Below are 17,981 nucleotides of genomic sequence, written 5' to 3' on the forward strand. Positions count from 1 at the left end.
TTAGTATGTTCTAGGCTCAATGCTGGCCAAGTGATTATGCCACTAAGTATCATGGGAATTAGGGTGGTAAGTATCAGTGCCCCAAACCCCAGAACGGGTAGGTGGTAAAGCCAAAGCCAAAAATCAAATCCTGACTCTGCAACTCTAGGTTCCTCAAGAACAAATTAAACATGTCAATCTTTTAAGTAACATTTTGTGTCTAATGGCTTATTGAATACATTTGATTCTCAAGGCACTGTACATGTCATTCTAGGGTCCTAGGCCCAGAAAACTTCAAATACACTTGGCCAAATTGCTTGCAGAATATACTTTAAAACACTTCAAAGCACCAGGCTTTCAAAACATTTCATAGTGTCTTCAGAATATATCCTTCAAGAGGGTAGACCTTCCTCCAGTGAATAAGATCTAAAAATACATGTGGAATAATAAGTGTTTCATAAATAAAAGAGAAATTGTTCTATGATTCTGACATTCTTTAGACACAATAGATTTTTCTCTTTCAAGCTTTCACCTCCCATTTGTTGAAATATGACAAAGGAAGAATCTAACATTGTGTTGACTACTTAGTGCCCAACAACAAACACTTTGATGGATAGCTATATATTAGCATTGATGTAATTGTTGCTATGTAGATATATAACTACAGAGAGTGATAAATAGAGATGAAATTTTAGGCATTGATACATAGTTCCAGAAATAGATGCAGCTATAGAGAAAGATCTGCACCTCAGGAGGACAGGCAGAAATACATAGACCCAGGGTCTTTGAACATTGTAATATGCATTAAAGTCTGCCCTGCACCATCTAACTCAAACACCAATTTCTACTTCTTCCTTCTAAGCCTGTTGCAGAAGTTAAGACACCATTTCTTTAGGTCAGGCTTAATTACTCCATCTCTCTGCATCTCCATTTGCTGTGTTGACTCTGGTAGGTTGGAAACTGTTGTCCAGAAGGGCAGAGGGGCAGAGGGGCAGAGAGGCAGAAAGGCAGAGGTGCAGAGAGACAGAAAGGCAGAGGGGCAGAGGGGCCTTGGCAACACTGAGAGCCACAGACTGAATACCTCCAGGACCCTTGCTGCCCTCATCTCCATGTCTCTGGGCGTCAGTGTCATCTATTTCACATGATAGAAATCATAACCTCAGGGGTCTCCCCCAACTTTTCATTCTATCTCTGTCCCAATGGGAGACAGTCTGACCTATTCTTTGGTACCAAACACACGTGTGTGCATGCATACACACACACACACACACACACACACACACACACTTCTGAGAGGGACCGTGATTGCTTTAGCTTGTGTTTAAAGATCACAGGGATGATTATTCAGTTTTGGGGGCATAGGATTTAGATGAAGATATGACAGCTTCCATGGACACGTCAAGACTGCGCTTGACAGAAAGAAAGGTTTCCAGAGTGAAGACAACTTGTAGTATGGGACAGGATTTTCAGAAGGGATGGCCACATGGCTACCACCCTGGAATCAAATCAGAGGGAGTTTCATGAGTCCCTCATGATTATGCCTCAATCTAATGTAGCAGCCACAGCCATTCCCTAGCATTTTATACCTTGTAGTTCCTCAGCTGGGTAGAGAAATCCCCATCTGAAGCAAGAGGTAACAGTTCTAGTGATGGGTCAGGTTCACACATCAGTGCTGTACAGAGAAGGCTCCTGCAGGTTGATTGGCATGTAAACCATCTCTTCTCTAGGCATGCAATGACTTGAAGGTTCTGTGTCTCTTGCCAGAGGACTGCCTCAATATGCAGTGGCAGAAGATGTTCCAGATTCCACGGAGCATCTGCAAAATCTTTCACGGTTTCTTCCTGAGCCCTCCCCAGCTGCACGCCCGGTCTTTTTCAGAAGTTAGAGCTCAAAGGTGGAATGACTATGATTCCCCTGAGGAATTTAACTTTGCAGGCGATGTGCTGGACTACTGGGCTCAAATGGAGGAGGTACGAGGGCGTGGTGATGAAGCTATGGGAACGGGGGTAGCTTAGTGGCTTTATCTTACTCTAAATAGGTAAACAGACACAGAGGGGCTCGTGGATTCTCTCAAGATCCAGAAGGACCTCCAGCTTCTTCAAGGCTTCTGTGTAGTGGGAAAGGCTTACACCTGAGAGCTAGATTCCTAGTTTGGATATTGTCTCATTTTTCTAAGCCTTGGTGGGTTTTTCTTTCTATGAAATGAGGGTAAATTTGTTTTTAAAACTCACTCATACAGTGGGTAAAAGTATTTGATGCATGTTTGTTCTGCAAGCAAAGTTCTAGCTGTCAGATTCATGGAAGCCTGAGTTCTCACCATCAGTTAGTAGGAGTGTCTAACCAGAATTCAGCTCACCACATTGACTGTAGGCCATGCCAAGATAAGGGAAAGACTTTCAGGATATGCACAGAAACATTTACCACACTGATCTAAGTCAAGTAACCTGTTACCCTATGACGGTGGCAAGTCTCCCCGTGTCCTCCATGTCAGATACAAACTTTAGAGTAGCTTCAAGAGGGCTCTTTGGGAGAAGTAGTCTCTGTGGCCTGCAGAGACACTATGCATCTCTGCAGAAAATCCACCTTGGTAGTCTTTTCCCAAAACATAGATTAATAGAAAAGTAGCAGTGACACTGGGGTCTTTGCTATATAGGTATGACATTCTGAGCCACTCAGCCCTAGCTGACAAGCCCTGCAAAGTGAAAACTCACCCAGAACCCATCTTTGTATGGAGACAAGAGCAGCTGTAAATGTTACATTCCCCATGAGTACACACTCAGAGGTCACTGTTTGAGGCCAAAATGATCTCCTTCACCCTCGTCCTTTCTCCACTATCCTGTTCCCTCAGAACTTTCATGACAATGCAAAACAAAAATAAATAAGCAAACAAAAACAGCCCTGCCATGGAGAACATGTTTCTGTTCCATGTCAGCCATTTTGCATTTGATCTTCTGCTTTTCCCATTTTCCAGATGAGTAAAGTGAAGATCTGAGAGCTTAAGTGGCCTGCTGGAACCTCCTATCTATCTAACAAATAGGGAAACAGGATTTGGAGCCAGGCTGACTGATTCCACAGTCCAATATTTAGCCTAGTCTCACCACATGAGAGGCCAAAACACCTCTGCATCAGAGATAATAAATGGGGTTTCTTCTTTGCCCAGATCATAGGTCTAGTTAAGAGCATTGGAATCATAAGATGGGGAAGGAGAACGCAGTGATAAGAAGGCATTGGTATTACTTTGTTCCACATTTTCTCCATAAAGTTCTGGTTAGTAAGTTCACACACCAGCTTCTGGGATTAACAACCAAGTACATCATCTTGTAGGAAAGTCCAAGATGGCTGGATTTTATAACATCATAGTCAGCCATTGCCATTTCAAGTGTAACTCCAAACCACCTCCACCTCCCATCCCATTAATATCCAAGTATCTTGGCTCTATCTGCTTCAATGTTTCTAATTGCCTCACTCATGGTTAGTAATTCAGACCCATTCACATTAGCCTGTGGTGACATTTTGTGTCTTGCACCTAGTAGTCCTTCTGTAAACGCTTGTGGGATGACTTAGCACGGGGTCATTCTTGGTTAGCACTCCTGGGAAAGCTGCAGCTTTCCATGCCACCTCTTGTGAATCACTAGCAAGCATCACTCAGAAACTGATCTGCAGCGCAATCAACAGCACTGCCAAACTGCCAATGTTTATTCCACTCACTTTTCAACACATTTAATTTGTTAGATAGAAGATGGAAATGTAATGTATTTGTGTAAAATCATCTTGGGTTTTGGGAAATCATTCATTAGAAAACAAAGAACAAAATTAAGCCGTAAGCTAGGCAGCACAGCCCATGGGTGGGATACGGTTGCTCACTAAGGCTACAAATTTACAAGCCCAACTGTTCTTGGAAATTAAAGCCTATATTACTATCAGGTCCTAAATCATGGCCATTCCATCTATATCTTTAAACCCTTTCAATAGAAAGTAGATAGATGATAGATAGATAGATAGATAGATAGATAGATAGATAGATAGATAGATACATATATACATACATACATACATATATAGATACATATATAAATACATAGATAGATACATAAATAGATACATAGATAGATACATAGATGACAGATAGATACATAGATGATAGATAGATACCTAGATGATAGATAGATACACAGATGATAGATAGTTGCTATTGAGTCCTGAAGCAGTCCACAAATGTATTCATGAGAGTTCACATTCACATCAACTTGTTTCCATTCTGTCTCTTACACACTTCACTCATTCATTCATTCAAAGAAATAAAGACTTGGTAAGTACCTAGTATGGGGATAAGACAATAAATGAGATAGACAATGCTCCATTTTGCCTACCATTTTCTGTTACTTTTTTCATGCTGTCCTTTGTCATTTTGTGTTAATTGAGTTTCTATGGGGACACTTGTGACTTTTTTCTCCATCTTTTATGTGTATTCTATAGATATTTTTCTTGTGTTTCTCATGGGGATTATATGTAATATTCCATAGCAACAAAAGTCTATTTTTACTTTCAACAGCTTGGCCTCAATCACATAAGAAACCCTACTCCACAGCTCTGTCCCATTCAACACCAGCTGTATGTTCCTGATACTGCATATTCCATCTTTTTTTTTTTTTTTTTTTTTTTTTTTTTTTTTTGTACACACTTTAACATGGGCTTGTCATTGTCTTTTAAAGACAACTAAAGAATGAGAGCAGAGGCCAGTGAGAGGACTCAACAGGTAAAGGCACTAGCTGCTGCCAAACCTGGTTCAGCTGCCAGGACCCACATGGTAGAAGAAGAAGAACATGGACTCCTGACAGTAGTCCTCGGACATCCAAGTGCATGCTGTGGTGTGCACACCCATAAACACACGTGCACATGTGCACAGATACACACTTACAAATAAGTAAATAAATAATCATATTAGGTTACTTTAAATGATAGTGGAGTTACAAGCTGCAAATATGACAATAATGGTTTCATGTTCTTACGTGTCACCATGTTTATAAGAAAACACTGTGTTTTTTGCTTGTTAATTTCCAGTTCCTTTCATTTCAAGGTGAGGACTCTTGGCATCTCTTGTAAGGCAAGTCTGGAGATGATGAATTCCCTCCTGTTTGAATTATCTGTGAATATCTTAATTTTCCCTCACATTTGAAAAAAAAGTTAAATAATTGGTAATTGGTTGTTCTTTTTTGGCCATTCAGACCACTCCTGTGCCTCAGGCCTTTGCATTTTAACTACAATTCACAGGGGTCACTTTGGGCTTCTCCAGGAATTGAGCTGTTCCTATTAGATTATGCAGGTCTTTCCTCAAATCCAGCAGTTTGGGGGCCATTGTTTCTTCACATAAGTTGAATGGCTCTGTCTTCTGCTGAGACAACTACTTTGTGCCAAACACCAATGTGGTTTATTTATCTAAAATTCACTGTCATTTAGGCAATGTTGTTGTCACCATTTCATGGATATGAAAACTGAAGAGAGAAACTCATTGTTTATGTGAACCTAGAACAGACAAAAGAAGAAACAGAATTGTCTGTCTTCCATGGGAAGCTTGAAGGGTATCTGTGGTCATGTGTGTGTGACTCGGGGGCAGTCCCCAATCCATTCCTGACTTCTCAGATGGGATCTCACTGTGCGAGGCTCACACTGGAAAGTGACTCTGGACGTCGCTTGACCTTTTCCTTGAAAGCAGGAGTAACGCTTGGTATATTATCTTAACTAGGAGGGCAAGAGAGGCCCAGGTCCAGCCCTGTGGTGGGTGAGTGGCCAAGGAGATGAGGTAAAGTGGAACTTCAGAGAGCTGAAGGACTTAACCTGCCGCGTTGCAAATGTCTTGGAGCAGACTTGTGGCCTGCAGCAGGGAGATCGTCTCATTTTGATTCTGCCTCGAGTGCCCGAGTGGTGGCTGGTGACAGTGGGCTGCCTTCGAACAGGTCAGTAATTGACACGGGACCCATCAGATCTCAGTGCTGGGACAGTAGGTGCCATGGCTGCAGGTTGGTACAGACGAAGCTCTGAGACTCCAGCCTTGGCTTCTATGCTGGAAGCAGAGAGGAAGCCCCTACCGCCGCCTCTGAGGACAGACTGCTCATCAGGAAGCAAAGCGTTGTCTCTTCCCCATTCTTCCTTATTCCTCAAGGATGTCTCTCCCACTCACATATGTTCATGTGCCTTCCTCCTTTTCCCCAAACATTCCACTATTAATATCATGCCTCCCAAACAGAATACCTCCTGTCTTCTCTCAGAATCTGTGTGGATATTACAAAACCTACAAATATTAGGTAAGCCCCTCCAAGCAAAGGAACATAAAAATCTGCTAAAACCCAAGATGCTCGCTTCGCAAACCCACAGCAAAGCTATGACACAAGGATGGTATTGGTGCACTATAGTTACCCATACACGAGTAACAAACATTACCCAAGTGATATACTTTAGAGCCCGTTCCTCCTTAAATCCAAATGAGAATCGTGCATTGTATGTAGTTGTCAGCTTTCTTCCATCTGTAGTGTTTTCAACTTTCCTGCATGGCAACATTTTTAAAACATCAAAGCCAGTTGTTTTGCAGAATACAACTCAATTTTTGGACCTACGATTCTTTCTTTGTAGCACTTCTCAGCCTAATTGCACTTGGCTGTAGACCTACAAAGCAAGGTTATGTCTTCCTAAGTGTGTGTGAAGGGGTCTTCTCCCAGGAGGCGTCCCCAAGCACTGGAGGTAAATATTCCTGATTTCTCCTGCATGATGCTGTGAATCTTTTTCCCCAAGAGATGTTTATATGGTTTGGCTCTGCATAGGTAGCTTCGCTCCCCACACCACACAATATTTTTATATACTATTTGGAAATTTCATATAATGCACCCTAATAACATTCACTTCCAAGTCCTTCCCCCTCCCCCACCACATACACACCCTTGTGAGCTACCCCCAAAAAGAGATGGAAACATACCAAGTCCAATTCATGTTACCTACCCATACACTCACTGGAGCAAGGTCAAACTCCTAGTGGCAAGCCCCTTAAAGAAAATTGAGTCCTCTCCACTCCCACTCCCACCCCCACCCCCACCTCACCTCCACCAGAAGCCATCAGCTCTGAAGAGATACACTTCAGGATCCCTATCACAGTCTCTAAGAGTTCTCATCAATAGCTTCCTGTCTAGCCTGTTTTTTCCAGGAAGTGGAAGGACAGGGAGAGTTGTCACAGTAGCCTTCTACAATAGTGGGCCTATAGGGAGGTTTTTCATTTGTATCACTATATCTATGTGTTAATAATTTAAAACCTCATGCAGAGATTTACCTTCCTTTTAAAATTCTTTATCCATGTTTATGTATAATTTAGAATCCACTTGGGCCTTTGTATTTCAGACTTTCATTGCTGTAGCCAGTATTTGAGGAAACACCAAGTTAAAGGCAGAAAGGTTTGTCTTGTCTCATGATTTCAGCCCATGGCCACCTCCCTTCATTGCAGCCTGGGGTGAGGCAAATCATTACGGGCACATGTGATAGGTCAGATTATTGCGCCCACCTCATGGGACCAGGAAACAAGACACAGGAGGCAGGAAGAGGCCAGGAACAAGACAACCTCCAATGACCTACTCCAATAAAGACCCACTTCCCACCACCTCCCAAAAGCTAATCCTATTATAAGTCCATCTACAGACTAATCCAATGGTTAGCACATATCCCTTGTCATCCAAACACCCTTCACCATCCCTGCTCTACCAGCTGTGGATCAAGCCTTCAACATCTGAGCCTTTGAAGGGATATTTCATGCAAACTGTGCAGGACTCATGGATTCTCATCTTGCATGGATTCATCATGCATGTTCCTGCCACATGCCTTCTCCTCCTTCCTTCCTGCTTCTTCCCTTCCTCTCTTCTTCCCTACTTTTCACTACCTAACAGAATACAATATGGAACCAAGAGCTACTACTTTGCAAAGGCAAAGAGAACATAGAGAAGAAAAACTATGTATCTGAACTAAGAAATGGCTAGTTGAAGGCCAAGGCTACATAGCTGAGTCCTCTGAGGTGAACAGAATTAAAGAAGGCTAGAAGCAAAGAGAAGTGACCCACGTGCAAAGACTCCAATCAGGACTAGCATGCACACACACACACACACACACACAAACACAGAGGTGCACATGAACATGCACACACACATATGTGCACACATGTGCACACACATACATGAATACACATAGCCATTTTAAAAATGAAAAAAATAAAGAAGGATACAGGAAGATGAAGAGTAAGAGGTGCATTCAGTGTCAGAACAGGGAATGGGGTATTTTCCTAGAGACAGAGTGCATAGGTGTTTGGGCTGAGAAGAAGGGTAGATGGAAATGGCCTGTGCTTTGTGGTCTTGGGGTGGTAGGGAGATTTGGATCAGGGCATCCAAAAAGGATGTGATTTCAGTGAGGCAGCCAGGCTTGAACCCACTGCTGGTAGTTGTGCTGGTATTGATAAAGAGAATATACAGGAATGTTCACAGTACAATGTGGCTAAACTTGAGGTAAAAGGAACAGAGGGCATTCAAGATGGCTTCAAGGGACTGAAGAGGGAATGGGGCAGGTAGTGTTGTGATGTTGCCAGCCCTAAATACCAGCAATGTTGTCTTCACAGGCACAGTAACTTTATCTGGCTTAAATGTCTGCAATCCAAGGTCCATCTAACCTCTGTTTGGACTCATCTAGACTAGAAAGGATTAAGGATGAGCCTACAATTTTTGTGTTCCTAGGAATCAATTGGAGATCCTGTTAAGATTCAGATTATGACTGAGCAAATTTAGCACAGAGTATGAGATTCTCTATCCCCCATGGTGTAGATATTGGTGGTCTATGGACCATACTTAGCACAGTATTGTGGGAATTCTTGGGAGATGAGCCAGCCCTAAGCCCATGGATGTGAAAGCAAGCCATCCTTTCTCATCCCCAGGGGTCGTCTTCATGCCTGGGACTACCCAACTGAAAGCTAAAGACATCCTCTACCGACTTCAAGTGTCTCAAGCCAGAGCCATCGTAACCACAGGCAGCCTTGTGTCAGAGGTGGACTCTGTGACTTCCGAGTGTCCTGCTCTGAAAACCAAGCTGGTGGTTTCTGATCAGAAACATGAAGGATGGCTTAACTTCCAGTCATTGATGAAGTGAGTTTTGGTCTCATATAGTTTCTGAAAATAAAATAGGGGAAGAGATCACCTACTCCCAAACATAAGACAAGTAACTAGTACAAGAAGCCTTCCAGACTGGATGCTAGAAGCCCGCCTCCAAATCATGCCATATTTTTTCTGTGAATCCCTGGGCTTCTTGCATCTCTTCCTTGGTTTTCTTGACCCTTACTTAGTTCCTTGTCTGAAAAATCAGGAAGTTGGATTTCCATGTTTTGTCATTGAAGTACACCCTCCCTGAGGCCAAGCAAAGGGACACTGTAATTAATGTCAGAGGATGAGTGCATTGCATATCCTATGTCGATAAGAAACCCTTTTACATATAAAAATGCAGATATGAAGAGGTTTAATGAAAGTGAAATTTTAAGGTGAAAACAGCATAAACACTGTGTGGTAGTGTTCCAGGACAGCCAGGGTTACATGATGAGATCATTTCTAAAAACCAAGCAAGAATAAGAAATTGAATTTTTAATTGCAGTGGGATAGTAACTTTAGGGGTTGCTATGTCCTATATCCTGAGTACCTTTGGAGACACCTTCCCCAGCAAGCTTAAGATAGGACAGAACAAAGACTCCTTCTCCTCCAGGAAAAGCCTCTGTGAGCATTTAGACACATCCCACAATACTCACAGCATGGGCAGGAACCATGCAAGGTTTGCTCCCTTGGAGTGACACCTCCATTTCTAAAGCCATTTGTTTCAACAATAAAGAGAAGTGCCCTCCCATAAAATCAGAGACTTTACTGAAAACAGTTCAAAATTAAGAAAATGTTTGGGAAACCATCCAATTACCCAGTCAGTGTGGTGCCAGGTCTTACTTAGGAAGGCCAGAAGTGCTGGTGCATCCTCAGTGTTAAGATTATATTCAGGACAGCTTGCCTCTGCAATCAGAGATGGATAACAAGCATCCTTGGGGAAGATGCCCCTGAAAACAAGCAGACCAAAGGGACACAGCTTCCCCTGCTTTTCACCCAGAGCTGTTGGGAGCATCAAATGAGTTCCCACCTTCAGTTAGTTAAAGTGGTGCTGCTGTACAGACAGTGCTAGCTAAGTGTTCTGTAATGTCTCGGCCTGTAGATTTCGCCATTTTCAGTTAAAGACACAGCAGCCCCCCTCATCCAAACCACTCCAGCCCATGGGAACACCAGTTGTCCTCCAGGCTTCCAGAGTCCCAAGTTCCTCACTCAATGCTTCGTGTTCCCTTGTTGGAAAGTGGGAAAGCAACAGCATGATTTATTTTCTTCTTTTGCCTTGACTCTCTTTTCAGATCAGTATCCCCAGGCCACACCTGTATTAAGTCAAAGATGAAGGATCCCATGGCCATCTTCTTTACCAGTGGGACCACAGGTTTCCCCAAGATGGCAAAGCACAACCAGGGACTTGCCTTTCGGTCCAGTATGCCTTCATGGTAGGCAAAGAGTATTTAAAGGCTGGGTTCCAGCTTTGAGGCAAGGGGTGTCTTCACATGTGCATTTTGAAGGGATGTCACTCTGATTGGAAGTGTCTCCATCTTGTCCCCTGCTCCTGTTTTCTGCATCAGTCTCTGACGGTCTGAGAGATGAAAGTCTGGGACCTGAATGCTAGCTGATATAGACCCAGGGTGATACAAGAGGCTCCTCTGGGTTCTGTTGAACACTCTCATAGGAGGGCATTCTGCAAGCCACCTGAGTAAAAAGTCACTGTGTCTCTAAAAGTCAGTAAAAGACAGAATGTTCTTTAACTGTCCTAAGAGCCCTCCACCCTTCTCTTTTATTGGAAAAACAAACTTGGCATTTCTTACTAATGGAGTGCCTGGAACTGAACTACAACAGGTCTTGAACAAAACTGTGTGAAGGCAGCCAGGCTCAGTGTCACTCACCTTTAATACCAGCACTCAGGGGACAGAGGCAGGCAGATCTCTGTAAGTTTGAGGCCAGCCTCCTGTACAGAGTGAGTTCTAAGACATCCAAGCCTACACAGAAAGACCGTCTTGAAAAACTATATATGAAGGCTAAAGCTAAGCTTTGGTGAATTATTTCAACAATTTTAAGCCAGTCATCCCCACCTCTTATCCTCTCCCTCTCCAATTGGTAACATTCAGAACCGACCGAGCACCATTCGCTAACTTTTTAACCAACACTGGAGTAAGAGAAAGCAGACAAGCAAGGTCCCCTACTTTTCATCTTCTGGTCATTACGTTTTGACTAATCACCTCCTCATTGCGAAGGACAGAAAGCCAAAACCAAACCCTTTAAGCCAAAGGGTGAATAGGAGATTTACTAGCCCAGGGCCAAGAGCAGTTCAGGGTTAGCCTTCAAATATTTCTGGTTAGATTAGGTTTTCATCCTTCCATATTGCCACTGTTTCTGCTATAGGGATGTTTCAAGAATCACCAAGTCTTACATCAGTGACTGATTCAGACCCAGCAAGACAGCAGAAGGCTCTACCCCAGGTTTTTAAACAAAGTCTGAGGAGTCATCAGCAGGGAATTAATTTCAGTGACTTGTGTCTAGGAAGTATGACATGGTGGGGCATTTTGGGTGCTCAGGAGCCCCACACAAATCATATGACATGAGTGGGAGGGTTAATTCCTTGGCTGAAAATGGCTCCGCAGTCCTTGTTGACGTGTTGCCATGGTGGAATAGCTGAGGCCACTGTTTTTTGGAGTTAGCAGAAAACTTCTGAGCCTGAAGACATCTGACGTCTTGTGGTGCATGTCAGACCCAGGGTGGATTCTGGCCACCGTGGGGTGCCTGGTCGAACCATGGACATCAGGAGCTACACTCTTCATCCACCACCTCCCTCAGTTTGACCCCAAGGTCATGATAGAGGTAAGAAGGCTAGCTTCCTGGACTCAAAACCCTCAGAGAGGAAATGAGTGTTTCCCAAAACTGGACTCAGCTGAGAAAGGCTCAGTTAAAGCCAAGAAGGCTGCATAACTCATGTAATCCTGGTTCTGAACTTCTCACTATGTGGGACACTGAGCCCGAGTCATAGTATCAGGATCAGATCACAGTGTGAGCTGGGATAAATGCATCTTTCTGGACTAGTCCTCAGATCTATGGATCAAACTTTGTGGGGAGAAAATCCCTAATACACATATGTGGAGGAGCTAAAGCAATGAGGATAAGGCCAAATCTCTGGGTACTGGCTCTGCTAGGGCCAGGTACCAAGTGTGGGTATATGGGGTGCCAGGGTGGGATGTTACTCATTGTAATAAAGTGTAAACTCTTAGGATATGACAAACCTAGCCTCTTAACTCAATTTTTTATATTAATTAACATTTTAGCCACCAATTATAGCCTTAGCTTTCTTATGTGTTAAGTAGGCTTTTGAAATATACTTTTATTCATTATTTGATAATATCACACATGTGTACAAAGTATTTTGGTCAAATCCATGCCCCACTGACTCCCTTCTAGTTCCTCCCATGCCCTTCACCACTTTTCTTTCCCAACCATGTGTACTTTTTTGTTTTTAAACAACTGAGTCCAATTAATGCTACCAGTGTATGGGTGGATGTACGGCCATTGATACAGAGACTCACAGCTAGTCAGAATGCAGTGAATAAAATACTATGAAGTGTTTAGTTCTAAAGGAACATCTATGTCACACACACACATGTGCATGGTGCATGCACACATGGACTATTCAGAGATCATTGTGGAGAGAAGATAAAATAGCTATATTTTAATTTGCCTTCTATTGCAAGCCAAATTACTCCTTTACTATACCATATGCATCCCAGGTTTTCATTTGTTGTAACCTTGAATAATTTAAAAGTATGTCCATACATCTACCCAAAAACTCTGGGAGCTTGTTTTGATTTATTTTCTACTTAGTGCTTTTATGAATTGTTTCTTCTTTTCCTTCTTCTTTTATTATAATAATAATTATTATTATCCTTCTTATTCTTTTTATTCTTCTTCTCTCACATATTACACCCCAACTGAAGTTTTCTCTTCCTCCCTCCTCCACAACCCTCTCTTCCAGACTCACCCCTTTCTTCCTCCTTTCAGAAAAGAGCAGGCCTCCCAGGATCATCAACTAAACACGCTATAACAAGCTAGAAGATCAGGCACATATCATCACATCAATGCTGGACAAGGCAGCCCAGTAGGAAGAAAATGGTATCATACTTAGTCAAAAGAGTCAGGGACAGCCTCTGCCTGTTAGGATCCCCACAATAACACCAAGCTACTCAGATATAACATACATGTAGAGGACCTACGTCAGACCCTACAGGCTCCCTGATCTCTGCAGGTTCCTATGAGTCCTAGTCAGTGGGCTCTATTCTAATGGTGTGTCCCTGGTCCCTCTGGTTCCTCCAATTCTTCCTCCCACTCCTCCTCAGGACTCCCCAAGCTCTGTCTAATGTTTGGCTGTGATACTCTGCATCTGCTACCATCAATTTCTGGATGAAGTCTCTCTGTCTCTTTGATGACGATTCTGCTAGGCCCAGGTCCCAGCACACTCTTCATACAGGGCAATCTGCAGATTGAAGGCTTTGTGGCTGGGTTGGTGTCTCAATCCCTCCACTTGAGGTCCTGCCTGATGAGAGAAGATGGCTGGTTCAGGCTTCATTGACCCAATTAGTATCAGTCTTTGCTAGGGTTACTCTCATTGATTCCATGGAATTTCCATTGCACTAGGGTTCTATCTTGCTCTGGAAGTACCCCCCAAATCCAGTCATTTCTCCCACTATTTTTTCCTGTCTCCTTCCTCACCTGATCACTTCTGTTCCCAATCCCACCCACCCCGGGTCCACCCAAGAAGTCTATTCTATTTCCCCCATCCCAGGGAAATCCTTGCTTCCTCCCCTGCCCCTTACCTCCTTCTTCCTTAACCTCTCTGGGTGTGAGGACTGTAGCATGGTTGTTTTTATTTTATACCTAATATCCACTTCTAAGTGAATACATATCATGTTTGTCTTTCTGGGTCTGGGTTACCTCACTCAGGATGATTTTTTTTCTAGTTTCATCGACTTGCCTGAATTTTTCATGATATCATTGTTTTTAACAGCTGAGTAGTACTCCATTGTGTAGATGTAGCACATTTTCTTTATCCATTTTTCAGTTGAGGGACATCTAGGTTGTTTTCACTTTCTGGCTATTATTTTTTTTAAATCTGCTATGAATATGATGTCCTTGTAATATGGTGAAGCATCCTTTTGGTATATGCCCGAGAGTGGCATCCTGAGTCTTAAGGTAGATCGATTCCCAGTTTTCTGAAAAACTGCCATGTTGATTTCCAAAGTGGTTGTACAAGTTTGCACTCCCACCAGCAATGGAAGAGTGTTCCCCTTTCTCCACATCCTCGTCAGTATGTGCTGTCACTTGAGTTTTTTATCTTACCATTCTGATGGTGTAAAATTGAATCTCAGCCATTTTGATTTACATTTCCCTGATGACTAAAGATGCTGAACATTTCTTTAAGTATTGATCAGGCATTTGAGATTCCTATGTTAATAAATCTCTTTAGGTCTGTACCCCATTTTTAATTGAATTGCTTAGTTTGTTGTTGTTGTTTTGTTATTTTTAGTTCTTTATATATTCTGTATTAGCCCTCTGTTAGGTTGGATGTAGGGTTGGTGAAAATCTTATGCCACTTTGTGGGCTGACATTTTGTCCATTTGACAATGTCCTTTGCCTTACGGAAGCTTTTCAGTTTAATGAGGTCCCTCTTATTAATTGTTGCTCTTAGTGCCTGCACACTTGGTGTTCTGTTCAGGAAGTTGTTTCATATGTCAATGAATCCAAGTCTCTTCCCCCATTCTGTCTTCTATTAGACTTAGTGTATCTAGTTTCATGCTGAGGTCTTTGGACTTGAGTTTGTGCAGGGTGATAAACACGGATCTGCTTGCATTCTTCTACATGAAGAAATCCTGTTAGACTAGCACAATTTGTTGAAGATGCTTTTTTCCCCATGATATATTTCTGGCTTCTTTATCAAAAATCAGGTGTCCATAGGTATGTGAATTTATGTCTGAGTCTTTGATTTTGTTCCATTGATCAACCTGTCTGTTTTTAATGTAAGGACCATGCTGTTCTTATTACTACAGCTTGGTATCAGGGATGGTCATACCTCCAGACTTTCTTTTATTCTATAGGATTATTTTAGCTATCTTGGATTCTTTGTTTTTCCATATGAGGTTGAGTATTGTTCTTTCATGGTCTGTAAATAAGTATGTTGGAATTTTTATAGGGATTGCACTGAATCTGTAGATTGCTTTAGGTAGGATGGCCATTTTTGTTATGTTAATTCTACCAATCCATAGGCATGAGAGATCTTTCCATCTTCTAATATCCTCTTCAATTTCTTTATTCAAAGACTTGAAGTGTTTTTTATCACACAAGTCTTTCCCTTGCTTGGTTAGAGTTACCCATAAGATATTTTATATTATTTGTGGCTATTGTGAATGAGGTTGTTTCACTGATTTCTTTCTCAGCCTGTTTATTGTTTGTATATAGGAAAACTAATGATTTTTAAGTTAATTTTGTATCCAACAACTTTGCGGGAGGTGTTTATCAGCTGCAAGAGTTCCCTGGTAGAATTTTTGCAATTGCTTATGTGCGCTTGGGTATACTATCTGCAAATAGCGATTCTGCTTTTCCAATTCGTATCTCCTTGATATCCTTTAGTTGAAGAATTGCTGTAGCTAATACTTCAAGTACTATATTAAATACATAGAGAGTTGAAAGCCATGTCTTGTCGCTGATTTTAGTGGAATTGCTTTAAGTTTCTCTCCATTTAGTTTGATATTGGCTATTGGCTTGCTGTATATTGCCTTTATTGTGTTTAGGTATGGGTCTTGTGTTGGGATTCTGCTTCAGTCTGCCTACCTGTGATGTCATTGCCTACTTGCCATGGGGGCGTGGCCCTGCCCAGCATATAAAAGACAGATCCTCCTCATGGCACCCTCTCTCTTGCCCTCTCTTACCCCCTTTTCTCTCTACTCTTGCTACCCTCTCTTCTTACCCTCCATTACCCCCTTTCTCTCCTCCTCTGTCTCTGTCTCTGTCTCTGTCTCTGTCTCTCTCTCTCTCTCTCTCTCTCTCTCTCTCTCTCTCTCTCTCTCTCTCTCTCTCTCTCTCTCTCTCTTTCTCTCTCTGGGGTATCCTTTCCCCCTTTCCTTCTCTCTCCATGCACATTTAATAAACCTCATATAATATAATATCTGTTGCCTGGCATCTTATTATCTTATTGCCTTATTTCTTATTTTAAATCATTACATCTTGTATCCCTGATATCTCCAAGACTCTTATCATGAAAGGGGATTTGATTTTGTCAAAGGCTTGTTCAGCATCTAACAAAATGACCATGTGGAATTTTTCTTTCAGTTTTTTTATATGGTGGACTGCATAGACAGATTTTCATATGTTGAACCATCCCTGAATCACCTGGCTGAAGCCTACTTGATTATAGTGGATGGTCTTTTTGATGTGATTTTAGATTTGGGGTGTGAATATTTTATTGAATATTTTTACATGAAATTTCATGATGAAAACTGGTCTGTAATTCTCTTTGTTGTGTCTTTGTATGAGTTGAGTATCAGGCTGACTGTAGCCTCATAAAATGAATTTGGCAATGTTTTTTGTTTGTTTGTTTCTATTTTGTGGAATAGTTTGAGGAGTACTGATGTTTTCTCTTCTTCGAAAATCTGATAAAATCTTCCACTAAAACCATCTGTCCATGTCCTTTTTTTGATTGGGAGACTTTTAATGACTATTTCTACTTCCTTAGAGATTATAGGTCTATTTAAATTGCTTATCTGCTCTTGAATTAACCTTGGCAAGTGGTATCTATCAAAAAATTGTTCATTTCTTTTAGATTTTCCCATTTTGTGGAGTTCAGGTTTCTGAAGTATGACCTAATTATTCTTTGGATTTCCTCTGTCTGTTGTTATGGCCCCTTTCCTTTTCTGGTTTTGTTAATTTGGGTATTCTCTGTCCTCCTTTTAGTTAGGTTAGATAACGGTTTGTCTATCTTGCTGGTTTTCTGAAAGAACCAGCTCTTTCTTTCATTGATTCTTTGTATTGTTCTCTTTGTTTCTTTTTTATTGATTTCAGCCTTCAGTTTGATTATTTCCTGATATCTACTCCTCTTGTGTGTGTTTGCTCTTTTTGTTGTAGAGCTTTCAGGTGTGCTATTAAGTTACTAGTATGAGATCTCTCCAATTTTATTATGAAGGTACTAATGCTATGAATTTCCCTCTTAGCACCACTTTCATTGTGTACCATAAATCTGTATATGTGGTGCCTTAATTTTCACTGAACTCTAGGAAGTCTTTAATTTCTTTATTTCTGCCTTGACCTTGTAGTCATTCTGTGAGGAGTTGTTCCCTTTCCATGAGTTTGTAGGTTTCTGTTGTTGATGATAACCAGCTTTAATTTGTGGTGGTCTGATAGGATACAAGGAATTATCTCAGTACTTTGTCTCATCTGCCTGGAGTAGGATTAGACACACAGATGGCTGCCATCGGGGTGGGGAGGTTATTAGGATGCAGAATGATACTGCTTGGCATGAGGGCAGTGAGCATCGATGTGATTCAAACTCAGATTTACAGGAAGGATTTAAACATGAGACCTTGCTGAAATAGAAGCCAAAAGTTCAAAGCTGATTGTTCCAGAGAGGTACTGAGTGGAGGCAGACCCTTCAGCAGGAGTGCCTATGGAATATAATATGTGAATAATCTCACCTTCGGGTAAAGAAAGCATGGCAGATGAACTAAGCAACAGCATTTAAAGTCAAAGAGGGTGGATCCCATGACACGCATCCTCTATGATGTGCCTTTCTCTTTCAGATTATCTCCAGCCCAATCTGAAACTCTGATGACTTCAACT

General features: G+C 41.8%; 1 protein-coding gene across 3 annotated transcripts in view; it reads left to right on the forward strand.

The window, feature by feature from the left end:
- Acsm1 (acyl-CoA synthetase medium chain family member 1) overlaps positions 1–17,981 on the forward strand; it is a 43,681-nt gene that overhangs the window by 14,706 nt on the left and 10,994 nt on the right. For all 3 annotated transcript variants that reach the window (XM_051145125.1, XM_051145126.1, XM_051145124.1), the window contains exons 2-6: positions 1,744–1,949; positions 5,723–5,933; positions 8,933–9,140; positions 10,427–10,567; positions 11,810–11,969. In XM_051145125.1, coding sequence (XP_051001082.1) covers positions 1,758–1,949; positions 5,723–5,933; positions 8,933–9,140; positions 10,427–10,567; positions 11,810–11,969 — 912 coding nt within the window. In that variant the 5' untranslated portion in view covers positions 1,744–1,757. The remainder of the gene's footprint in view (positions 1–1,743; positions 1,950–5,722; positions 5,934–8,932; positions 9,141–10,426; positions 10,568–11,809; positions 11,970–17,981) is intronic.

Source organism: Acomys russatus, chromosome 5 (assembly GCF_903995435.1).
Source record: "Acomys russatus chromosome 5, mAcoRus1.1, whole genome shotgun sequence".
In the NCBI taxonomy this organism is placed as follows: domain Eukaryota; kingdom Metazoa; phylum Chordata; class Mammalia; order Rodentia; family Muridae; genus Acomys; species Acomys russatus.